The sequence below is a fragment of the Ambystoma mexicanum genome, chromosome 9, assembly GCF_040938575.1.
Source record: "Ambystoma mexicanum isolate Mex_15411 chromosome 9, UKY_AmexF1_1, whole genome shotgun sequence".
NCBI lineage: Eukaryota > Metazoa > Chordata > Amphibia > Caudata > Ambystomatidae > Ambystoma > Ambystoma mexicanum.
The window spans coordinates 892,456,023-892,482,322 of NC_090931.1; the positions used below are offsets into that span (position 1 = coordinate 892,456,023).

The 26,300-nt window shown below is 45.7% G+C and overlaps 1 protein-coding gene across 6 annotated transcripts in view; it reads right to left on the reverse strand.

The window, feature by feature from the left end:
* Window positions 1–26,300, reverse strand: part of HDAC4 (histone deacetylase 4) — a 2,586,716-nt gene that overhangs the window by 681,041 nt on the left and 1,879,375 nt on the right. For all 6 annotated transcript variants that reach the window (XM_069616020.1, XM_069616021.1, XM_069616018.1 and 3 more), the window contains one exon: window positions 1,979–2,112. In XM_069616020.1, the coding sequence (XP_069472121.1) occupies window positions 1,979–2,112 (134 nt within the window). The remainder of the gene's footprint in view (window positions 1–1,978; window positions 2,113–26,300) is intronic.

The following is a 26,300-nucleotide window of genomic DNA, read 5'->3' on the forward strand; positions in this document are numbered from 1 at the left end:
ATTATGATCGTGACTCCCAGGCAATCAATAGGATTTAATCGATGATGCAGTCGTGGATGGCTAGCAACTAATTGGGCCTGATTACGGGTCTGGCGGTAACCGTGCCAGTGCTACCGGCAGTTTGCCGTCAGACCCGTAATGATTTACCAGCACCTGACTTCCTGGTGCCACCGGGAGATTAGTACCCCGGCGGCCCGGAAAGTCAGGCGCCGGTAAATTGTAAACCCCCATTCCCATAGAGTACAATAGGACTCTATGGGAATGAGGACCACGGAAGCACTGGTGCAGTTGTTAACGGTGCCTGTGCTTCCGTGAAAAGTCAGCGGGCGGGTGCCGACCTGCCAGGCGGGCAGGACCGGCCCACAGAGTTGTGTGCCGGTCCAGAAACAACGTGCCGGTAAGCTTACCGGCACCGTTGTTTCCTGACAGGCACAGTTATAATGAGGCCCATTGTCCCTCAACGACAATAAGACAGAGTTAATTGTTGTTGGTTCTGGGCCTAGTCTGAGGAAAATGGATCCCCGATATGATCAATTTGTCATCAATGGGAGTGTAATTAAGGTTGCTCCCTATGTAAAAACTTTGGAAATTTACTTTGATTCCCATTTGTCATTTAAAAAACATGAGTATTGCGCCAGATTATCCCTTACCTCACCATGGAAAATGGAGCGTTGCTTGCCACTGCCTTGATTAATTCAAGGCTTGATTTCTGTAACAGCCAGCTGGCTGGCACATCTAAAGGCAATGCGAATAAGCTGCAGACATTGCAGAATGGGGATGTTCGAGCTATCCATGGATTGGCCAAATCTGAACATGTAGCAACCTTATGGCGTTCGCTACATTGGCTACCTGTGAATCATCGGATTCAGCATAAGGTACTAGCTCTAATGCAAATATGCATTTTGGGTACTGCCGCCTCCTATTCCCTTCCAAGTACTTGACAGATCGAATTATAGTACCTTGCTTAATCAACCCTGCTTCAAACTCATAAATAGGGGGGTACGGGAGGTCTTGGGCGGATAGCTCAAGGGCAACATGCTCGCCTTGGAAGCAAGACCGCATGGAGCAACATAGGTTCGATCCCCAGGTCCGCGCTTAGAAACCTCTGGGTATTAAGCGCATCATAAATAACCTATCATATCATATCATATACGGGTTTTCACATCTAGGCACCAAGGGCCTGAAACGACCTTCCCTCCTCACTTTGTTTTAAGAAAGGAATTGACTAAGTGTCGCCTCAACCTTTTATTGTATTGTCCTCTCTTTGTCCTGTGTCTGTGTAGTCAGCCTAAGAGTGGTGGCGCCTGATATAAGCATTGAAATTAATAAATAAATTAAAGATAGGCCCTCACACTCCCAGAAAACGAGGCTGAGGGGATCATCCCTAACATGGTCCTGTTTGTTTACTTTGTTATTTAATGCTGGTTACACAACTGGAAGTTGGCAATGATGCACTTTTTAAGGGGCACAATTCACAAAAATAAAGAACCATGAAACCAAATAGGCAATGTTATCTGTTTATCTATTTAATTAAGCTGGTTTTCTCTCGCTAAAACGTTTTCTGGGACCCGGCTAATCAGTGTTTATTTAATGAAAATAAATAATGATCACATTATGGATAACTCACTCAGAAAGCAATAAGCAGAAACCAAAATGACTAAAAACGGTGGCTAGGAGAATGTAAAGTATTGTGGCATGGCTTGACAGCAACTGTTGTACCTGTACCTCTATATATCAATACAAATATTCTGTAGAGTTTTTAAGCTTTTGAATGTAAACCCGTAATACTCCACACCAACCACTAGATGACAGCATACGCAAAGCATGTGAATCAAAGCATAATAAAAGCTCCAGAAGCTAAGGTACAGATTTGTCTTCAGATTGCTTTCCGTGGGTTGTCATCACTGCTGTGATGATTACATTCAAGAGACAAGGTCCCCGAGTAACAAAACTCTCTCTGATGCACTTGAGGACTTACCTCGCACTTTCCACGCAGTCCTGTCTCCTGAAGCCGAGACCAGATGCTCTGTATCCTGCCTGCGTGCTCAGGGTGGCTGTTGGTGTTCCCACAGGTACACTGGTGCTTAAGCATTATAGTGTCATACACAAGACCTGTGGAAATAATACAAAAACATGTTTTAGCTTCATAGGCAGGGGTTCCAATGATGGTTACGGTGTTATGTTTACTTAGAGCAACAATTGTGTTGAAAGCAGCGGGAGTGAGGGGGGTTGGGGAGAGGGGGTTATGCACTTGTGCGAGAGAGTGGGATTGTTGAAGTTCAACCGTTGTGCCCTTTGTCAGAGCTATGATGTCCCTTAGAGACCTGAATTTGAGAAAGTTGTTCAAGTGGCTTTGACAGGCGGTGGAATGTAAAATCCCAACAACAAAAACCACACTTAAGGGACAAAACAGCACTAAATTATTTTGTCTTGAGACATATCTGAACTGTGTTCGGTATCATCACACTCAGAATGACAAGTTATGCTCCTTAACAACCTGGGAGTTTGAAATGCTACCAAATGAAAAGCTTCTTACTTTTATTCTAAGTTCCACATCAGGGATAATGTCGAAATCTAGACACACCAACACAAAATGTTTTGTTAAAACATTTCCATATTTAAAATATGGTTCCTATCTGGATCTATGAATGTTTGCTTTTTTTGTCGAATGGCATTTTGCTCACATTTTTTTCTTCACACATTTCCACTTTTTTGTTTTAGCCACAAACAGCAGGGGTAGAACCCATACTTATCATCTGCAAGTTTGTGGTTAAAAAAAGTTAGAAATAATTTGGCGAAAATGCATTAAAGAAAATCCAATCAGCAAAAGTGTGGTAAACCTAATATCTAGTTTACATTTTTTTTTAATTTGTATTCGTTTTGTACAAAACTTTTTAACAAAAGAAGAACCTAAAAAATGTTTTTAACAACCATTCGTCATGTCATTTTAAAAGGAGACACAAGGAAGAAAGCGAGAGAGAAAGCCATAGAAGCCTCAACACATTAATCATTTATAGTTACTCAAGACCAAAGGAGGAAAAGGGAAGAAAGGATGACGATCATATACATCAGAAGAATGTTATTTGGTGTCAAATTGTGCCTGAACCGGGAGCTCAGACTTCAATCTTTCAATGTGAACAGTCTATGCAATCTTCACCTTTTCAAAAGTCTATCAAGGTAATCAACAGTAGCACAGGTCAGCATATAATTGTGTCCAGATAGTAGATTAAACCACCAATCAACCATGTTTCCGTTAATGGGGGCAAACTCTCCCAAAGCCACCGTCAGTTCTGGTTTTAGAGCCAAACATTCTGCCACTAGATGTTGCAATGATTCGACATACTCATCACAGAACCTACATAAGTTGTTGTTAGTGTCTTTATCTTTAATTTTTGTGTTTCTACATATAGAGTTACGCCATAAATATATGATTAAGGTTACATGACGCTCTATACAGGAAAATGAAAAAAACACATGTTTGCCATGCAGCTGATCCAGCAAGAACTGAACGTTCATGCCAAATATAGAAAGATGGTATCAATGTTTCCATGCCTAAATCCATTCCTCAATAGGAGGAGGGTTTTTCGGAATATCTCTGGTGAAGGATTCTGAGAGACCAACCAGTAAATATCATTGGTAAGCTTGATTGAGCCGTAAGGCAGTAAGGCTTCATTTTAGGAGGAGTTGGGACTGGTATAAGAACGAAATCTCACCCACAATAACACTGTGTAAAATATTCTGCACTGTGTACTGTATTGTGCACATAAAATAAATATACAGAAAAGGTAAGTAAATACACCAAGGCAGATAGAAAAATCAGTAATAAAGCTCAACATGGGCCAAACAATTTAAACTACAACAACACCGTTAGTAACACAGAATTGTACACACAGTTGCAATTTAAAGTGTGAAGAAAAGGTTGGATGCATCGCACAACACAGCTTTAAAAATCTTTTAAAATGCTTAAAAACCAAAAAAGTGACTCAAAATGTCCAACTCTAGCCCCTTGCCAAATGTTCGCACAGTGTTCAAAAGTAAGCAATATTTCAAGTTACTTTGAGGGGCTAAAACAGAACCAGAAACTTCCATTGGAAACAACTGGCCAAAGACAGCAGTTACGGTGTCAACACAGGTAAATATGTACTTACAGTTCTCTATGGCAAAACCAGAGCAGACAAAGTTGAGGCTGCCTGGAGGACCCCAGAAAATATTCTTAGACTGAGGATCCACCACCAAATGTAAGATAAGTGATGGCTGTAGATAAAGGGACTCAACTCAGGTAAGAGCGTTGCGGCCAAGGAGTGCACCAAAATGGATATGTAAACAAGCCCCACAGGCCCAAATAAGGAACAAAAGCGACTCACAATGACCCAGGGGAACCTGCTCACACACTGATGGATGCTGTGGAGGCGGCCCTGGGGTTACGTTTCCTGATTCGGTCTGGATGGCATCTGTTCCGGTCTACACTGATGGGTGGTTACAGAAGACTAGGCCTGGACCCCAAGGATCCCGAAGCAGGATGCAAATACGCAGAAGGGCACAGAAGAAGCAACAGCAGTTGATAAGATTTGGGTGACCTTCGCAAAATGTTAAAGACAATGCAATTCATGACAAAAGGAGTCAGACATAGCATCCAACTGTCAAACCACCAGGAGCAGCAGCAGGGCTATAAACAGTAATTCCCCATGATGACATTGCCAAAGGAGGTGCAACAATGAAGGCCAGCTTTTTGTCTACTAACAAGTGGAGCCCCTTCTCAAGACTAGCAGCACTCTGCACAGAGATTCTGGGAAGGCCCGGGAAACAATGAAGGATGGTGAACTGAATGTTTCCATCATCTTAAGGGAGGGAATCATATCAAAAAGTATTCCTTGGTCAAGAGAGGGGAGGCTGAGCTATGCCTTACGAGGTTCGGCTGCAGCAAAGAAGGCTTAATGCGGAATTGCTGGAGACCCTTTAGGTCCTCTCCATTTCTTCAGAATCAGGATCCAGTGGTCGACTCCGGAAAGGCCCCAGATCCTCTCCAGATATGCACAACAGCAGGGCTGGGAATTATCACAGCCCTAGTAGCACGGGGCGAGAAACAAAGGCCTGCAAGTTCTGTTGACCATCCAATTCTAGTTGTCCAGCAAAATTACATTTTTACCATCAATCTAGAGGGGATGTGGATTAGGGGGTCTGACAAATCCTTAACTGATGGTTCCCATTCATTGAGCAACCCGTTTGTGGGCTCTGTATAGATCCTGGAACAGGGACTGAACATATAGGGCAGGGGTCTGCAACCATTGGCTCTACAGAGTTTTGCAACCTTTGGCTTTCCAGATGTTTTGAAATAAAACTCCCATTTGCCCTAGCAATCTCAGTCAATGCTGGGGGTCATGGTCCAAAACAACTGGCGGTCCATAGATTGAAGCTCCCCGATATATACGGTAATTGCCACCTCAGGATGCAAGGAAGGCTACAAACAAATTCAGTGGTATGTGAAGACTGGGCCTAAAATAATGAGGAAGCCATTTGTCCTAATATGGCAACAAAAAAAGAATGTGGGTGACGCAGTCTCCAATGACCGGTTAGTTATAGAGGGTAGCAATAATATGAATCAGAATAGGGGCAGTTTCCCCTTACACTGGGAGCGATAGGGACTTATCAGTGCTGTCTAAGGAAATGAGTTACAGTGTAAGTGGGGATGAAAAGGGACCTCCTGTACCCAAAAAGAAGTCAAGAAAACAAAGAAAGCAAACACATATACTCATACAGTGAAGCTAAAATGCTGTAAAAAGGAAACCCCTACAAAAAACTGCATTGTGATTTCCATAGAGCCAGAAAAATCTTCAGCTGGACTAATTGACAAATAATTCAAAATAGTTCCCATCATCTATTATATGCACATTATCCCCATGGGGGCTATTGTTGTGGATATTGAAATTTCCTATATCAGGCATACCGTGATCCCAACATGTAGGTGCGCATGACTGTATGCGTTTATTACTATTCCGGTGAGCGCTATGAACAATGCAAGCAAAAACAATATACTCCGAGTAAGATACAAAGAATACAGTTCAGCTCAATAGTCAGAAAACAGGCACTGAATGCAAGCCCACATCATGATCACACTATGATCTATAACTGTTAAAACATATAATCTCAGAAAAATATGCATGGAACAGAATCACCACAACAGTCATGCACTTGAGGTACTGCATACAAGCCCACACCATGTGTCTCTGTGTCCCTCTCCCCCTCTCCCCCTCTCTCCCTCTATCTCCCTCTCTCCCTCTATCTCCCTCAACAACAACAATAATATAGTCGGGATGTTACAGTCGGGAAGATGCTGTAAGGATAATAAGCACAATGCAATTCAGCCATACATAACAACCACGGCATACAAGCCCACACCAATACGCTTAGAATAAGACTCTGAAAAGAAAAATGTGTGTAAAACAATTTAGCACAATAGCCAAGCACAAAAAAAAGAAATCGGGGTGAATAAATAAGTTTTAGAAAAAGAGTTCACGTTGCTATCAGCAAAAAAAAAAAAGGAGTCCACAGATGTTGGTAGTGCCAACCTTAACGCACAAGCAGTCAATAAAAAGTGCTTGCCCCCATACAAAGCACATTGTAGTACAAACTAAACCTTAACTACACCACTACTACCACTAGTTTTAAATATTGGGTAGCTCGTGTCCATTTTATAGTTAAAATGAGCCTTGTGATGAAGTGGCACAGTGAGAGTTGAGGTTTCATTTGTTTTTTTTTAAACTTTTGTTTATTCAGCTTGGTACAACAGGCACAGACAAGTTACAGTAAAGCATGTAAAATCAACAGAAATGCAAAGGGGATCGTTTTCCTCACAGCTCAATATGGTAAAATTGAAGAAATCACATAAGGCAATACAGGGAACCACGTACACCCATGGGGGGCACATGCGAGGACAGAACAAAGACAGTTGGGAGAGAATCAAGAGTCATCTGGAGGTGAGGCAAGAGAAGGGTCCGGGGATGCAGGGTCAGAGTCGGTGACGGTGGAGGACATGTATGAGCGGAATTTTTGCCATATATTCCTAGGTCTGGAGTGGGCGGACTGTTGCATCGTCCAGGACTCCTCGGTGTCAGAGGCCCACGTGGCTGCCCTGAGCCACTGTGCGTGAGAAGGGGCGTTCGGCCGAAGCCAGCAGAGTAGGATTGTACGCACAGCTAGTAGCATACAGAGGCTAGCCAGTTTCCTGGAATCACGGTGAAGTTCAGGGAAATCATGAAATAGACACTGCATTGGGGATGGGGCACTCGAGAATAGATGAGATAGTGGAGCATACTGAGGTCCAAAATTGGGTGAGTCGGGGGCAAGACCAGATCATGTGTATATACCCCGCTTCTTCGCCGCCACATCTAGGGCACCTAGGGGAGGAGTCACTTGACATACGGTGTAACCTAGCCGGGGTATAATGATATCTGTGGAGCACCTTAAATTGAATTAATTTGAATCGGGAGTTAAAGGAGATCAACTGGGTGCGTGCACACATATGGGTCCACAGCTCGTCAGATATTTCGGAGCCGAGATCTGACTCCCAGGCGTGCCTCAGTTTGGAGAATGCGGGGGGTGATCTGGTTTGAAGTAGGGTGTGTAGCCTGGAGGTTTTTCCCCTCATAGGAGAAGGCGAGGATAGTTCGGTAATTGCAGGTTCATCTGGTGGCAGTGCCGGAAAACATATGTATTTGCGCTTGAGTACCCCCCGGAGAGATGAGTATTGGAGCCAAACGGAGGGTCTCCGCCTAAGGGAGGCCGGGAGGTCGGGCCATTCTATAAAGTTTCCCTGTTTGAATATGTCGCGTAGTAGTTCGTATCCCGCCTCAGCCCATGTGCGGACCACCGAGGGAGGGACATGTGGGACTTCCGGGAGGAAGTTCCAAATCGGAAAGTTGCCGTGAAAGGGATGAATGGTACCCAGTATTTGCCAAGATTTATGTAAGGCTAGGGATGTGCAAGCCGTAGGATCCAGCGAGTCCGACACCACCGGCATGGGCGTGACCACTAGAGATCGGATATCACGGTCACTGACCGATAACCTTTCCAATCTGACATGGGGGGGGATCCGATACATTGAACCAGTGTGCAGTGTGTTGGAGTTGTGCCGCCAGCCAATAATTAAGGAAGTCCGGAGCTCCAAATCCTCCAGCCTCCATGGGGGTGGCAAGGGTCTTGAGCTTTAGACGGACCGCACCTGAGTGCCACAGGAAGGAGTTGAGGATACGTGTCAATGATTGAAAGAATTCGGTTCCCGGCCATAGCGGGACATTCGCAAATCTATACAGGAGTTGGGGAAGTACCACCATCTTCAGTACCCCTATCCTGCCCGCCAGCGAAATCGGCAACTTGGCCCAGCCCTGTAGTTTTGTGATGAGGTTTGTAAGGTATGTCTGATAATTCTCCTCGCGGACCCGTTCGGTGTGACGAGCCACCACTATACCTAAGTAAGTAATTTTAAATTGGGCCCAAGCGAACCCCATGGTATCAGGGGGGGGGGAAGTGTGCTGGGGAGGTTTCATTTGTAAAGTGGAGAATTTTGTATTAGGGAAATGTTTAATTTGCTCTGTCACGGGGGTGAAGGGAGGGTGGTAATGACCAGGCCAAGACGGAATTGCAGTTCAAACTACTCTTTATCTGGGAAATATAAAACAGGATGAGCAAAATACCAATTGTGAACCATAAATGTAAATTAGTGAAATGAGCCCTCCAGTGAACCCTGGGGTACATTCGGGTTGACCCAGAGAATGGCACAAGTTCAGGCTTAAAGGGGTTCTGCACCCTTCAGCCTCTTTCTCAGAGGCTCTTCCCGAGCTCTCAAATCGGACTGAAAGGTTTCCCCCACCCTTCTCTGTGATTCTTGGCATCTCTTCTCCTTGATTCTCAGTTAGAGTATAGGGGGTTTCCCCACCTTTCTGCCCTTGTTATCTCTTCCATTCTGAGGCAATCAGGTGTGTCTTCTGATGGCTGGGCAGAGCGGGGCTAAAGGTTTCCCAATTCGTATTCCTCGATGCCACATGCTCATTTCTCTTCCAGCTACGGGCTTGCCTACTTTGGATCAGAGACTCACACCTACCTCCTGTAGTCAGTCAAGTGTGCTCTGTCATACCTACTTGATCAGGGTAGCTACACCCCGATAACCTTCTGGATTTTCACCGAATGTTCCATTTCAACCTTCTCCAGTCATACTCCTGCTTAAATCTGACCTACTCCAAGTGAGTAATCACACTCACTCATCGCCAAACTCTCCTCTCCATCCAACCTGGCTGCACTGGTTCCATTTACACTGCCTCACAACTTAGCCACACAAGAACTGTACTGAGTTGGTCTTCTGCTTTTACACGTAGCCACACAGGAACTGGACTGATTTGGTTCTACTCCACTTTTAAAACTGAACTTGTTAAATCTATACTGCTTTAGAATTTAGCCACACAAGAAGGTTTAAGTTACTTACCTTTAACTATTGTTCTTCAGCATGGGTCTGGCATGGATTCACATGCTCATGCATATTCCCCATCATCAGACTGGCAATCCTTGGTAAAAGAAAAAACGTTCACTTTCACTTAAAAACTGTATTTCTCCTCTAAACCAATCACTGTCCTCTGGGTCATACTGCCCCCATCCAATGACAATCCTCTCCCTAAACCCCTCCACTGGCAGCCATCTTCAGATTTGGTAATCACGTAAAGTGGCGGTATGACCAAGAAGACCCGCAGAGGGGAGGGATTGCATGTGAATCCATGGCAGACCCATGCTGGAGAACAAGAGTTATAGGTAAGTAACTTAAACCTTCTCCAGCATGGGGTCTGGCATGGATTCACATGTTCATGAATAACGGATACGTGGCAGTACAACATTACACAACCATGTCAAGGCTCAACAGAAGCAATTAATTCTTACCTCCGGAACAGTTTCACCTCAAGCCAACAAGTTGCATAGTACTGTTTCCCCCCTTCGGGCGTGCCAAAGTCACTAAGGTGGTGTTGCGCCTTGGGGGTAGGGACACCTTCTGAGCCGTGGGGACTACCCTCACAGGATCAGCGCCCTTAGCTGTTGTGAGAGTAGCAGTCGCTGACTAGGTCTTAGCCTGTGCCGGTTGAGCCTGCTTGGGCTGATCAGCCTTCTTCTCCTCCGTCTATGGCTTCTCGGATTTCTCACGTAGTTTAGCCGGGGTAGATGACTTCCTCTTTGAAGAGGAGCTCAATTGCCAGCTGGCAATGGAGTCGTAAGGTGATGTCGATCACGCCCTATCCACCTTGGGACCCGCTTCCACAGTGAATCCTGTGGACTCAGACTTGTGGCTCTTGGCCTTATCTTGGGCCCCCAAAGGACTTAGAAGACCGCTCCTCGGACCGGCCGGTCCTGGATGAGTCATGACCCTGCTTGGAGCACAGGTCAGAGGCATTGGCGTTAAGCCACGCCACCAGTCCACTATGCCTGTCCTTCGTCATCTTCCTGGAGAAACCGAGGCATATCTCGCACTCCACCTCCTTGTAGTCCGGGTGCAGGCAGTAGAGGCATTGCAGGTGCTCGTCCTCCACAAACACATTACATAGCCTACCTTTGGTGCAGGGCCTGAAGAGGGACCTTCCCTCTTTCTCCTCCGTCATGGTCAGAGGGCGCGAAGTAGGCCCAAGGGCCTTCTAGAATCTTCAACGATCTTCGCCTTTGAGAGGCGCAGAACTTAACCGACAACGGGTCCCCGCTGTCGGAAGATGATACAAAGAGCACACAGGCTTCTTTGAAACAGAAATAGAACTTTTCCCATCAAAAACACAAAGAAAAACGTACAAAAAGATCGGAGAGCAAACTCGAGGACTGCCAACACTGAAGCGTGCAGTAAAAATCTGCAGATGGCTGTCAGAGTAGGGGCTTAGGGAGAGGATGGTCATTGGATGGGGGCAGTATGACCCAGAGGACAGCGATTGGTTTAGAGGAGAAATACAGTTTGTAAGTGAAAGTGAAACCTTTTTCTTTTAACGAGGATTCCCAGCCTGAAAACAGGGAATATTTATGAGCATGTGAATCCATGCCAGACCCCATGCTGGAGAACTATAGTGATTTTGTTTTCTGATCATTTTAAATTCAGCCACACAAGGATTGTACTGATTTGGTCATTTGCTGCTTTTAGATCTAACCATGCTAAGGCTGAGCTGGTTCGGTATATGCTGGTTTTGGAAGTAGCCACACAAAAACTTTACTGATTTGGTTTTCTGCTGCTTTTAAATTTAGCCACACAGGAACTGGACAGATTTGGTTCTATGCTGCTTTTGAATTCACCCACTCTAAAACTGAACTCGTTCAAATCATACTGCTTTGGAATAGCTACACAAAAACTGTACATTAGTTTTTTTTGCTGCACTTGAATTTAGACATGCGGAAATTGCACAGATTTGGTTTCCTGCTGCTTTTGAATTTGGCCACACTAAACTGCACTGGTTCAAACTACACTGCTTTGGAACGTAGCCACACAAGAACTGTCCTGATTTATGTACTGCTGTTTAAAATGCAACCACACTAAAACTGCACTGGTTCAATCTATTCTGCTTTAGAACTTAGCCAGATAAGAACTGCACTGATTTGGTCCTCCGCCGCTTTGAACTTAGCCAGACTAGGACTGTACAGATTTGCTTACTGCTGCTTTTGAATTCAGCCACACTAAAGCAACCTAGGGCAAGTCTCTATAGGTGACTATGTATTACCACCACTACATTTGAAAACAATATTATACACTTTTTACTGCAATAACAAGATGGTACATACAAGAGGACATGCGCTGATTGTATTTGTGTCTTATCTGACAATTGTGCATGTGACTGCATGTAAACTATGGCAGAGCCCTTAACTGTAGACAGTTGCCCTAGGGATTGATAAGGCTATTTATAATACCCATGCAGACTTTTGCACTGCAACCCATAGACAATAGCTGAATCCAAGGAAACATTTGGTCCAGCTGTCACATAGTCACCGACATCGCAGACTTCCCTGCGCCTGAGCAATATGCGCTGCATGATTTCAAATTTTTCAACCTAGTCCTCGAAGCTAATCACCAAATTCGAATTACTGTTCGCACACATTGTAGTGCTCCTTTTACTTACATGTTTGCACAGACAGTTCTCCGAAGGGTGTTCATCTACTGCAGCACTTCGAAGCTATAACAATGGCAGCAGGCAATATACAAATATCAAATAACATCCTCTAAACTCCCTCCTTGCTCCTTTGCACTTTGCTACCAATCTCCTGCCACGTAATCACATTTCCTTCAAATTTCTGTCATCAGCTTCTACTCCAACACCCACTCTGTTGGATTGAGACTGAGTTTATATGGCTGTGTGACCGCACTCCACTTCAGGGTTGCATTCCCTGTAAACGTCTGCACATGTGGATGTAAATGAGTGAGGGACTATGCTTGGAAGGACTTAACTGATTCACCTGTATATGCTTTGGAACTTCAGTGCCAGACCAAGACTTCAACGGGCTGATTTGCCACAGAGTTCTGTCAGTGCTTGGGTGGATAATGTAACTTAAGGATGTCCAGAGCATGTCTTGTTTGCCCGCGACACAGACCCGGTAATCATGCTGTGTGAGAGAATCATCTGGTGAAGAGCAGAGTAAAAGCCTTTTCAAATGTTCCATCACCCTGCAAGAAATATCTGGGCTTATGCTGCAGGGAAATGTGTCTACAGAGAAATCGCTGCAAAAGTATTATAGGAGAGCTAGGTTTTTCTCCTACTTTGGAGCAGACTTTCTGTGCGAATGCCATGAGAAAACCTGGCGAGCCTCTGATGATTGAGCGAGCAGCAGAGGAAAATACAATGCACCCCTGATGTGCAAGTGTGTGTTTGTTATCGATTTTGAAGGAATGTACTCCTTTCACTACATGGTTTCACTTGCTCGCAGTGTTCCACTTTCTTAAAGGGTCTGTGTTTATAAACTACCCTGCTGCAGCGAAACACAATATGCTCCAGCATGGGAATTTGCCCAGTCTCAGTAGCACTGGCAGATTTGAAAATGATGGGATTGGGCGCAGGGTTAAGGGAGCAGAAGGGGAACATGCAATGTAGCTTTGCTTCTGTGCTAATTTATGCAGGTTGGGAAGTGCCCAGGGACTATGTGTGGGTCTGTTTGTATGCGGCCTGTGTCAGGAGCATAGAGCAGTGGTGGGCAAGATGACCCCTTACCAAGATGCTCAGGCCCACAACTCCTGTGATCCCTCACCATTGTTTATGCTGGCTACGGCTGATAATAGCTGCATGCCAATACATCTGTAGGGCCGCAGGTTGCCCACCACAGGCATAGAGGCATTTGTGTCCACGACAGCCACTTGTGCCAATGCTGATAGAATGCATTGGCTGGGGCGGTGTTAGGAATACGTTACTTACCTGTAACTCCTGTTCTCCAGCATTGGTATCTTTCTTAGATTCACATGCTGTGAATATTTCCGTCAGGCTAGAAATCCTTGGTAACAGAGTAGGTTAAATATCAACTGAAAACTTCAGTAACTTTAGTGCTATAGTATAGCCATGTGGGTCATACTGCCCACTGCCAATAGGAAAGGCTCCCTTAGCTCCAGCCCTGGTGTCCATCTTCAGATTTTGGAACAGTGCACAAAAAGTGGCAATATGAGCCAAGAAGAGCCAAGTGGGGTAGGCGGCGGGAGAGTCGATTGTGAACCTATGAAAGTTACCAGTGCTAGAGAACAGGAGTTAAAGGTAAGCAGGGGGACATCATTTGGAGGTTGCAGCTGCGACCCCTGAGGTTTCCCTTGCTATACCTAAAAAAAATTTTTGGGGGAAATGTAACTTCATGGACTGTGGCCAGCGCCATATAGCAGGGACCTCCTCAGGTTCACCGTCTGCTAGGACAATGTCATCAAATTCGTCCGATGCGTTTGTCGTTTGGACGGAAACTTGGTCATCCAGGGCTTACTCTTCTGACTCCTCAGTGTCAGTGAGCTGCATAGGCCCTTGAAGACGATCACTCGTTGGGCGAGGCAAACTACTTTTCCACTTACACCTGGTTGGGGCTTTTGAAGTCCACGAGGTAGATGTGGTGTTGAAGGATCTGGCAACCTGTGGTGGAGATCCGTCACCAGCGCCTTCAAGGTGGCTAAAATGTCCAAAGAGATGTCTCTAGGGACTGATGAGGGCCTCAAACCTAGTGATGGTGTCTCTTGGCATGAGGGCTCATGTGCAGATGTTACTTTAGGCGGAGGCATGTGCAAGTTAGGGTCGGAAGGTATTCACTCCAACTCCTCTTCTGAAGAAAACGGCAAAGGGTCTGTCCTCTCCAATATTGGTTGAGGAGTGCCCTCATGTGTGCCAGTATGTAACTGAGCTTTCTCTGGGAAGATCCCAAGAGCAAGAGGACGAACAGGCCTAGGAAGCGCTGTAAGTGCTGACAGTTGTGGCGCGAACGGCGTCAACGATGGAGAAGGCGCAGGGTGCTTAGTAATGCTCATCAAAGAGGTCTTAATGACAGACTAGGTTCTCATGGTTGATGTGGTAGGCCTTGTAGACATTAACAAGGTCTTTGTTGTAGTCGACGGGGCAGTCATCAACAAGGTCTTAGTTATCATTGACAGGGTCGTAGATGATTTCTTAGATGATGTCCTTGGCATCTGCAGTGACGGCGACGTAGCTGGCTCTATATTCTTGGATGACAAGGAAGAAGACCTAACCCTCGTGGAAGACGTGGACGGTCTCGGGGACTTCTCCATCGTCTTCGACAGAGCTGCTGTTGCGTTGGAAGAAAACCCTTAGAAGGGGTTACATGTCCCTTCTTCCTGCTCCTTGACGCCTCCTCATGCGCTCTAGACATCTTACTAGAGGTGGTTTGCTGGGTTGTCCTGCCCTGCCTGAGTGAGGCATGACTTTGTAACAAAGCAATGTCAGAGCCCCCGCAGCTTCCTCGCACAATGCCACATGCTGCTGGTGGCGGTTTCTGTGTGTTTTACTGGAAATGACTGGCAGATTTCACATTTGTTTAGTACATGATGTGGATGGAGGCAGTACAGGCAGTTGTCACAGGGATCTTCCACAAATACATTGTGAACTGCTATGGGAAAAAATGGAGAGATTGAAGTGCCCAGAACAACTGTTACAGCCAATCCAAGACCTTCACACACAAACAGAAATTAAGGTTAGATTAGATAAGTCGGCACCCTTAGTGAAGCAATAGCAACGAATCATGGTGTAAAACAGAGATGCCCACTAGCAGCAAACCTGTTCTGTTTATTTTTATCGGACATTGAAGACTCACTTGGAGCTGTTAACTCATATCCTCCCAAAATCAACGGGAATGCAGTCAATTGGCTGCTTTATGCAGATGATATTGCATTTCTAGATTTAACACCAATTGGACTGTCACGAAAGTTAGCAGACTTGGAGAATTATGTGACAAAAAAAAAAACTAAGAATCAATCCAGCAAAATCCAAAGTCACAAGAACCAAGAGAGCCGATAAGAACAACAACCTGAAATGGAAGCTGAACGAAGAGGTCCTTAACTGTGTAACCAAAGTTAAGTATCTTGGTATGTGGCTTAACAGTAACAAACGATGCACCCTGGGTAGAAAATGCAAAATGCAAACAGTTAGCATGCCAAGGAGCTATTATAACCAAAAAATATGGAAAATTTTCTCTAACAGCACTGGCTCATTATAACCAGGAAGCAGTTCCGACACTAATATATGGTGCAGAGAGTGCCAATCTCTGGCCTCAACTAGAGAATCAGTATTGGAGACGAGTCCTACAATTACAAAGAGGTATACCATCTGCTTGCCTGCGCTATGAACTGAATCTGGTGTCAATTAACGCCAGGGTTTTGTGGAATATGCTGTCAGTCTACCGTAAGATTATCATTGACCAACGATCACCACAGTTTGAGATTCTGGCTGACCTTGGAAACCGAATCTCGATTTCAACACCTGTTAGATGGGTGAATGAATGTCAGAAACTACCTTAAAGAACTATCTACAGATCGTAAGACACTGAAAAATAACCCAAATTTGGTGAAAAGGAAGCTGTGGGAGCGAGACTGGTGTGCAACGGTAGATGAAAGAAACAGTTATAAACTAATGGAAGATGCAGCAAAAGAAGGGAAAAATTAGAAAAAGCTCCCACAATACCAGACGAAATCTCCAAATGCAACATTTCAAAAAACCTTCCTGAAATTTCGGCTGAATTTATTTGACACAAGAGTGATCTTAAATCTAAGACATAAAAAGAAATTGGCGATCCTGTCCTGCCGATTCTGTGGAAACGGTCTTGAAACTTTAAAGCACCCCACACTATACTGTGTAAAGCTGAGATCTCTGAGAACAGTACACATGGCTCAAGTGATAACTCGCTACCCAACACTACCTGGAGAAGAGCTTTGGATAAAATTTGCCAACTCAAGTGAAAAAGAAACTTATGGCCAGATAAACTTTTTATGCAAACTGAATTCAAGTTTAAAAGAGCAAAATGAATTAGAGAGCAAAATCTAAATAAGTAAATACAGTGGGAACAGGGTGAATGACGTAAAGTCTGACAGAGGCTCAAGCCGATTGACGAGCATGAAGACCAGTAACTCTCTATTCTTGTTTCATGTAGCTGATGCTGTTGCTTTTCTGTTTTTTCGTTTTCTTCCTCTTTCTTCCTACTTGATGGCGTACGTGAAGACCTTATCTTGGGTTGGCTGGGATTGAAATTGGACTGTACATTGATTTAACTTATATAAAATATATATATAAATACATTCTTAAGGCTGCATCTGGTGCAGGCCTTGAACATAGTTTCTTTCTGGTTTCAGTCCTGGCTGTAGGCCTCAACATCGAAGAGTAGCGAGGACAGGGATCCATTGGCAGGAAAAATGTATGATGACAGGTCAGGACTGACGAGTAGGTGTCTTTATCTGTCGTCAAAGATTGAAAGTTTTCAGTTTAAGTTTAAACTGCTCTAGGTTACAGAGGATTCCCAGCCTAACAGGGAATATTGACAGCATGGGCCTTTTGAAAAAAATATGAGTAGCTCAATGGACGGGTTATCATGAAAGTTAGAGAGAAGTAGAATTTGAGTGCCTGCCTCGGGTCCAGCCAATGGAATGGTTCCTCTGCCCTGGAAGGATATGGTGGAGAAGAAACACACAGGAAGATGCATCTTTTGAGAGGGATGGAATTCCGAGACCACCTTTAGGAGGAAGGAAGGTCTCATTCTCAACGTGACTTTCTCTTTGATGAAAGCCAAACAGGGAGGTTTGTTGGAGCTTGCTCACCCGACCAGCAGAGTGATGGCAACCAGGAAAATCACCTTATGGGAAAGCAGTCTAATAGAACAAGAATGTAGGGGCTCAAACAGTGCACCCATAAAAAACTAAATCTAAATCCCATGCCTGGACCACAAACTGGCGTGGAGGAAAACGATTGCACAATCCCTGTTAAAACTGAAGAAAGAGCCCAGCTCAGGAAATCGTTTAAAAAAAAAAGAGATCACCGCCAGGTGCATCACTGTGCCAATCTGCAGGTCTGATCAGGCCAAAGAGCAGAAAATATAGAACAGAGGACATGAAGTAGGGTGCATATCCCTGTCCCGGGACCAGCCGAGCATTTACACCATTTACAAGCATAAAGACCCTTTGAGGGTCCAACAAGTCCCACGCCTTGCATCTCAGGATCTCAGTATCCAAGCATGAAGGTTCAGGCTGTTGAGGTTTGGGTGGAGAACCCCTCCCCTCTGACTCGGAGAGCAGATCCACACTCCTCGGAAGGTGGCAGAGAAGGCAGATGGACATATCCAGCAAGTCTGGTTACCACATTCTCCGGGCCTAACCCGGAGCAATCAGAATCAACGTGGTCCCGAGCAGGCCCAATTTCCTGAGAACCAGCAGAAAGACAGGGATCGGATGAGGAAATTACCTGCAGCAGAATAACTCTTAGATCCTGTTTATACTGGAAGAGAAGAGATCAACTTGAAAAGTCCCCTAGCAGGAAGGTCTGTCTGCTCAAGTCACCCAACATAATATTCTCTCTTCCAGCAAGATGGGCAGCCATTAGAAAGTCTGCGTTCTCCAAAGCCCAGAATCACAGTCACATTGGTTCTCTGCATAAATATAAGGTCCCCACACACCTTGATTGTTGAGGCTACTGTGTTGTCCATAAGGATCAGCCCACATTTTCCTTTCACAGAGGGGACAAAGGCAACCAGCACCAGCCTGATCGCCCCCAACTCCAGCAAGTTGATGTGCTCCTGAGACTCTGAGGGAGACCAGTGTCTGCTCACAATTGAGTCCAACAGGTGAGCGCTCCAATCTATCACGGACGCATCCGTGACTACCGTCAACTGAGCCCTGGGTTGATCTTTCAGCAGGTAGTCCCTCAAGTACCACCATGTAAGGTCTCGAGCAAGGCAACTTGAGACCCCACAATATCCGACATGCAATGCTGAAACTGAAACCACTGGCAATGGAGCAGCCACTGAAGAAACCCAAAGCAAAGACAGGCCTTCTGGAACCACCAGAATGCAGGAGGCTATGGGACCCAGCACACACTAAAAGGCCAAGACAGAAACGTATCCCTGGGATTGGAGGGCATTCATCCGAGAGATGTTCGCCAATTGGTCTTCGGCCGGAAAGGATCTGCCTAGGTGAGTGTCCAAGAACACCCTTATGGACCAGAAGGAGTGGGACAGCGCAACATGGGGCGTCTTGAAATTCAGAGAAAAGCCCAAGCTGTGCATTAGGCTGCACGTGCGAAACAAATGTGTTAGATGTGTGGTCTGGGGAGTGAGCTCGGATGAGCCACTTGTCCAGGTAGGGAACTACATGACCACCCTCCATCCTGAAGCAAGCCACTACCACTGCCAGCAGCTTGGTGAAAACCCTGGGTGCCAAAGAAAGACTGAACAGCAGGACTCAGAACTGGTAGTGATGTCAGCCCACAAAGAACCTCTGGTACTTCCTGTGCTTGAGATGAATGGAATGGGGAAGTAGGCATCCTGAAGGTCGAGTGACACCAACCAGTCCTAGAGATCATGGGCTTGGAGGATCTGGGCTAGAGCTACCACCCTGAATGTGTCCTTTTGTATGGGTAACATTTTTTGTCAATCCCAGTGTCACACTTAGAAACTGGCCTCTGGTATTAAGCATGTTATAAAAGAACAATTATTATAAAGAAGCCTCGGATCCAGTATTGGATGCAAGTCTCAGTATTTCTTTGGGACCAGAAAACAAGTTGAACCCCAACCCTTGCCTCATTCTGAGCACAGTACCAGTTGTGGGGCGCTCTTCGAGAGAAGCTGATGGACCACCCCCAAGAGAATGTCGTCTGGAGGCAAGGTGGTGGTGTGAGGAAAGTGATACGGAGGACAATGAATGAAAAGGCGGGCAATAACCCTGAACAACCTGTAAGGTGTTACGCTCACCTGGCTCCCACAGGGGCGTCGGTCGGACCCGGACTGCTGCGGCCTCCACCCACGTTATGCGTAGTGAAGCGATGACTGACTGGATCTGCCCTTCTAATCTTGTCTGCTTGGCCCGTAGAAATATTCTCCTACAAGTGGAGAGATGGATTTAGCCACTTGTGGATTCAAGTGATAGCACCCCCACTGTCCTCCCCACTAATCACCTCTGAAGCGCCCTCTCAGCAATCTCACCTTATATTCTTGAAGGATGAGCCCTCCATCCTGCGAAGCACGCAGGGGCGCGTTGATGACAAGTTACTTCACTGGCCTGAAGATATTGGAAGAGTTGTAGACGAATCCTGACTCCAAAAGGTCCTGGTGAAGAGCCGTAAGTATATAGTTCGTAAGAGTTCAAAATGTCTGGAATTCACTCCTGTCAAATTCCTCTTTTATCTTGCAGCTTTGACCCAATAAGAAGATTGATAGCTGAAAGCGTTCCGGTAAAAGTCTGTGTTACCCAACACTGTCCGGTAAATAATGCCAAGGGTTAAACTTGCTGCTTTCTCCTTATCTTACAGGTGCGGCATAAGAATATGTGGCGTACTGATGAATTACACCTCCGGCGGAAAAATCAGGTAAGCATATGGCGGCTAAAGAGATTGTCTCTGTCTGTTCTCTCTGCTCACCCTGTTTCTTGTCCCCCTTAGGTGCCGGGATTCGGCGATGTAAAGATGGAGACAGCGCCGTATCGAAGAGATGCTGCGTGGAACGGGGAGTATGGCGCGGCGCTGCTGCTGGCGATGCGACGCGTTTAAAACAAAGTCTTTCCTCTGGTTTGAAGATGCAATGAATCCGGAATCAGGTAAGAAATCAGGTAATACTCTTGTTCTAACCTTTGCTTCTTTCTAGGTGCTCCAGGTTCGAGGCGGGCGTGGCAGAAGGCTGGATGCTGCTGCTGGCACAGTGAGCGTTACGCTGCTGGATGCAGAATAACGCGAAGCGTGTGCTGCTCTTCGGGCGTGGTTTAAATAGCCTCCAAAGTAGACCCAGGTAGGTATTCCTCCCCGACCACACCCGAGTAACAAAATAGTCCCTAAGGTAAAGTAGTCCCTTCCAGGCCTCACATGGGCTTGGATCTTCTTGCAGCATGGTCTGCATCAGGTAAGTGTGCACCTATGAGCCTGGCACCTATGGCGCCAGGACTGATGTCCCATATGAGCCTGGCACCATAGGCGCCAGGACTGAACCCAGACAGCCCCTAGCAGGGGTTGCTGGGTTTTCTCAAGGCGACATGATGCCTGCTCCCGGGGCTGATGGACGTGGTCTGGATGCCCGGGGGTATGCATCATGACATAAGGCCCAAGCATGGGCCATGGCTCAAGACCATTCTGTGATTAACAGAGAAATTCTCCCTCTCACAGGGGACTTACGGCTGAACGTCTCACAGAGGTTTTGTACCCCAGGTGCCTGAGGAAACAGTAGCTGCTGCTGTTCCACCCATAGGCCCCTAGGGGCACCTCTTGGTAAGTGTCTCCCTTATAATTGCCAAGGGGACATCTGACTTGTACCCCCATGGAGATGTGTAAGGGGCCGGGGAGAAATAGGACATGGAAGGGCAGAAACCCAGCCTCCTCGTAGATGGAGTGGAGGGTTGATGTATGGCCAAACCTGTGCTGTCTCCTTGGAGGACTGAACCCATTGCAGGCAGTCTTCCGCCATGGCCACAAACAGGTTCTGCCTGTCAAAGGGCATGTCCACACTATTTGCCTGCAGATTCTGCGCTGCGCAAAGCCTGATGTCCTCATCCAAGAGTGACATCTTACCATCATGCATGTGGCCATGGAATGCCCAACACAGTCAACTGTATCAAGTCCTGACTATGGTATTTGGCAGGAAGCTTCCCTGCCGTCCAGAACCATGGCAAAAAAATCTCTCAAGTTTCTTACTCTGTCCAGTGCGAGAAATGGAAAGGTGCGTGTCTTCAAATTCGCATTGACCGTCTGTACTACCAAGGTCTCTGGAGAGGAATGTGTGGACAAAAGAGCAGGGTCTGAGGCGGCAGCAGCACTATGTTTCTTTGCAAGCTCTGTGTTGAATGTAGGTGCTATGTTGAATGGTAACAAAGTTTCCTTCTTGGGTCCTTCATCCAGGATGTCCATTAACTGAACTGGACCTTCGTCTATACGGGGCAGACAACTCCAAGGTATCAGCAACTTTGGACATCTACCATCGGAAAGATGCCTGAGGTTTGCCAGGATTGGGTTTTGGAAGGATATCCAGCTCAGGGGAGATGACTGGCTTCCGGAAGATCTGCATACATGTATTGTATGTCTTCACCTTCCCCTAAAAGTTATGCTGGGAAGACGCTCTTCTCTCTGGAGCACAATGACTACTGGCGCCGAAGACTAGGTCAGAACAAGCGCCAAGGCTTAAATGACCGAAGGCAATGCCTGTCGGCGCCAGGAGACAGTCGCCCTTGGGGTCTAGGTCTAGGCCCAAGCCCGTAGAAGTGCAAGAGTGTGTGCAACTGCAGCTGCGGCACTTCTTCCAAGGAGCATTTGGAATGATGACTTGCCTTCTTTGACGACGAAGAAGAATGATGCAATGAGGAACCGCTGGGGGAGAGAAACCTCTTTCTGTGCTTCTTCCTGTCCTTTTTGAGAGATGTCCTTGAAGAGATAATAAATCCATATTTTCTAAATGGGGCATTTCCTAACTAGCACAGTGTCCAAGTGGTTTCATTGCACAACTGCAATCATTTGAAGGAAAAGGACTAGAGTTACTTAACAGACAATTATTTTATAAATCACAGACCACCCTACACTCACGTGCAGAAAGAGGGCATTACAGTATGAGAGCAATTATCCTCTAATGTGCCCCTTGCAGCATGGGGCCAACAAGCAGGGAGACCACAAACGTTATATGTAAACTATCCGAGAAATCCTCTATGTCAAAAACAAAAATGGATATAAGTCACATTTATGTATTAAATATTGTCATAAATAGATCTGTGTCTGGGGTTACAATCTGAAATATACCCTCTCTGTTCTGGTATTTAGTCCCCAAAGAATGCCTCCAGGAATCGGCTACTCAAGATGCCATCAAGGCAATTCAGAAATCTTGGTATGTTTGTGCCACAGGGTAGTCTTTCTCTGTATATACCACTGTCAAAGTTGCGGAGCTATGTGAAACAGGCATCAGGAGAGTGTTCCCACTGTTTGTTGATTTAATACATTGCAATAGTAGTGTCTCTTCTTATTGGTGCATGCATTCCCAAGGTTTGTGTTTGGCATCTTTGAAGTGCTAGCGATAATGCCACTATCTCTAAAACACTGATGCAGCGTTTGTGTATGCTCGGACTAGGTTTGCTCCAGACACTGTCCCTGAGGGTTCATAGTGATAATACCGAATCAAAAAATCTCGAAAACAAAAATCTCGAATACAAAAGGCCGGAAAAAAAAATATCTAATTTTTTTTTCAATGTGTTTTTTTCCAAAATGAGGGGGTTCCCCCCCAACCCCCCTTTTTTTCATTTTTTTTTTATTTTACCCCTTTTTTTTACTTACCTGACCCCAAAAACATATATAAACAAATAAATAAAAAATTCAATATTTTTTTTTTCGAGATTTTTGTTTCGGGCTTTTTGTCATTCGAGATTTTGTTTTCGAGATTTTGACTGACCACCGTCCCTGAGAGCAGATGCGCCCTCACATCCTGAAAGCAATGCATCTAAATGTATGGTCACCTGAGGATTGGGACTGAAAAAAGTAGTCCTCTTGGGAGGGTCTCCTTGTGCCACAATTTTAGCGATTGAATGATCTTTATTTATTCATACCAAACTTATAAAGCACACAGTTGCCCGAGGGGGGTCATGTTGCTAAGTAGAAGAGAAACTAAAACAGATAGGTCTTCAAAGCTAACCTAACGGCCAGATAATCAGCCATCCACCACATGGCCAGAGGGAGAGAGTTCTACAGGGTGGCACCCACCAGCGAGAACTGAAAGGTACATACAATTGGAATTTAGCCTGCAAATAGGCTGCCCTGGTCCCATGAAGGGAACGAAAAACCATTCAGAGTGACTTCAACTGAACTCTTTTTGCCACAGGGAGCCAGTGGAGGCATTGCAGCACAGGAGTAAGGGGTGGAAGAAGTGTCCCGGGCCGCCAGATTTAGTAAAACTTGAAGTCGCTGGATCAGATAAACTGGCTGTGCCAGGAGTAGCACATTGCAATAATCGTGAGATGATAGCACTAGTGAAGAGACCACCGGTGTCAAAGTCGGGGGTGGGAGGGAGGCAAAAAACTACAAGACGTTTGGCAATATCTTAAGCTTGAGATGCCCCAACCTGACCGATAGAACTGCCCTGAGCGGCCATTGAGAATTAGGATGCAATTTTTACCCCCAGATCTTTAAGAATAGTCACAAGAGTAGGGCAGGGGCCGAGTGAAGAAGGCCAAAAGAGGGGAGACCAGGAAGAAGCAGCATCAGGAGGCCCCACCAATAGCTACGTCTTCTCCCTGTTCAGTTTCACACAGTTTGAGGACATCCCTTCCCCCCATGGCCTCCAAACATGTCCTAAGCCTGACAGCTGTCTCCGGTACCACCAAATACAGACAGACTAGGACCTGGGTAGCATTGGCGTAGGAAAAGCAAGAGAAGCCTAGGGAGGCAATGAGCCGTCAGTGGCTGAACATAGATGTTGAACAAAACAGGGGAGAGAGCGAAGCCTTGAGGAACCCCACAGAGAAGTGCAGCAGGAGCAGAGGGGAACAGTGGCAAACAAAGATTGGGAGCGCTCCGATAGAAAGGAGGAGAGCCAGGCCAGTTCCACCCCGTAGAGCCCGGCCCATGCAAGATCTATGGAAAGACGGCTGACGGATCAAGTAGGATTACTGCCCCTGTGCCGCCTGAATCATGCAGTTGAGCGAGATTGTCCACCACAGAGACCAGGACCTCTTCCGTACTGTGGCCCGGCCGGAATACAGATTGGGAAGGGTGGAAGAAAGAAGATTTCTCCAAGAATGTGGTCAGAAGAACAGAAAAGGGACTCAAGTAGCCTCATTAAAAAAAGGTAGAAAACATATCGTTTGAAAGTTAGCCAACACAGAAGGATCAAGAGTGGGTTTTTTCATTAAGGGAATCACCAGAGTGTGCTTGAGTGAAGTCGGATTTAGGCCAGTTTTGAAAGAGTCATCAACTGCTGTTGCGACCAGCGGGGCAACTTGATCTTTCACCTTCTTTAATACCCACAACTGAATAGCTTCAGCCGGGGAGGAAAATTTTAATCTTCCAGCGGCCAGCATGATGTCCTCCGAAGAGAAAAGCGAGAACACATCCCAAAACGTGCTAGGAGTAGCCCCCATAATCACAGGAGGACTGCACAGGGAAAGAGGCTGGGTGGCCTGTATAGTATTGCGAATGTCAGCACTTTCTTCAAAAAGCAAAGTGAAAGAGAGTCGCACAAAGATTGCGATGCAGGAGCCCATTCTGGAGGGATAGAGGAGAGAGAGCAAACCAGTTTACAACGCTCCTGGGGTTGGTTAAGAGATGCTTCAACTTGTTTGGAATAGAAAGCACCCTTAGCGTCTATAATAGCTTTGTGATAGAGGCTAGTGCTATGTTTAAAATGTAGACTTGCTGTTTGACTATAGTTGGTGCGGCAGGTGCGCTCAGCCTGCTGACGCAGAAGACGAAGGGCTCAAAGATGGTCAGTAAACCAGGGTTTAGATTTCTCTCCCCTGATAGACTGCATTTTGAGAGGGGCAACCTGGTCAGCTGTAGAAATTAAAGCCTGCTCCAATATACTCAGGTTAAGGGGGAGGCAGTCAGCACAGGAGCATTGCAGATGGCATACAATTGATTCCCATGAAGCAGCCCGCCAATTTCGGGCCAGCCGCTTACCCCCTTCTCGGGTGGTCGTGGCAGTAGGCTGATTTCAGAAGAATGATCTAAGCAAATGGTCAGACCAACACATGGGCATAATAGAATGAATGTCAACGGCCTCACAAGGAGCAAAAATCAAATCATGGGTATTTCTCCTCATGTGTGGGGACCTATCACCAATTGGTGGAGAACATCTTTGGTTTTCTAACTACCAGATCTTCCAAGCCCCCTCAGCCTGTGACCAATGCACACAGCCATTTCTGAACAGTGTCTCATGTGCAGTCTTGCATTTGGAACTATGTAAGTGTGTGATGCTGTCATTCATAACATTATTTAATTCCTCGGGGTCAGACTATGACACCTGGTAAAGGGGAACTGTAGCCAGAAAGGCATGCAGCCTCTCCTGTAAATAAAGGAAAGGCCAATACCTTTTGTGATATTAACATTTTATTTATTTATTTATATCACGCCGGTCGCCCTCAGGCATCAGGGCGTCACATGAAGACACATCAGACAACAAGTAGACTAACATGGAGATGAGACAATATAAAGATGGTAGTGTAGTTCTAACTTTGACATAAATTGTGAATCGCAAATAATGCAGTGTTTGCATTCTAGCAACTGTGTTCACTTTGTGTTCACTTTGCACTGAATGGCTGTTTTCCCACTTATCAGCCTATTTTCGAGCTGTTGAAACATGTACTGCTTGCCTGTGTAGGCGTCATGCCACCACTGATAATACCTTTGTGAACGTTTTTTCTTGTTGATATTATTCCAGAAGGAAGTACTTTGAATGAATCATTTTAAAGATGGATTTTCAGAACCAGCCTTGTGGGACACTATGGTGAACAGGGTTGATACATCGGTATAGCCAAACTCAATCGATATAAAGTAGCAGGGCAGTAAGGCAAGAATTTTGGAGAAATATGGTGTAATGATAGAGAGACACACACACACATCTCAAATTAGACAGAATGAAAAAACATTATATGCATATAGCTGTATTCAAAACACACT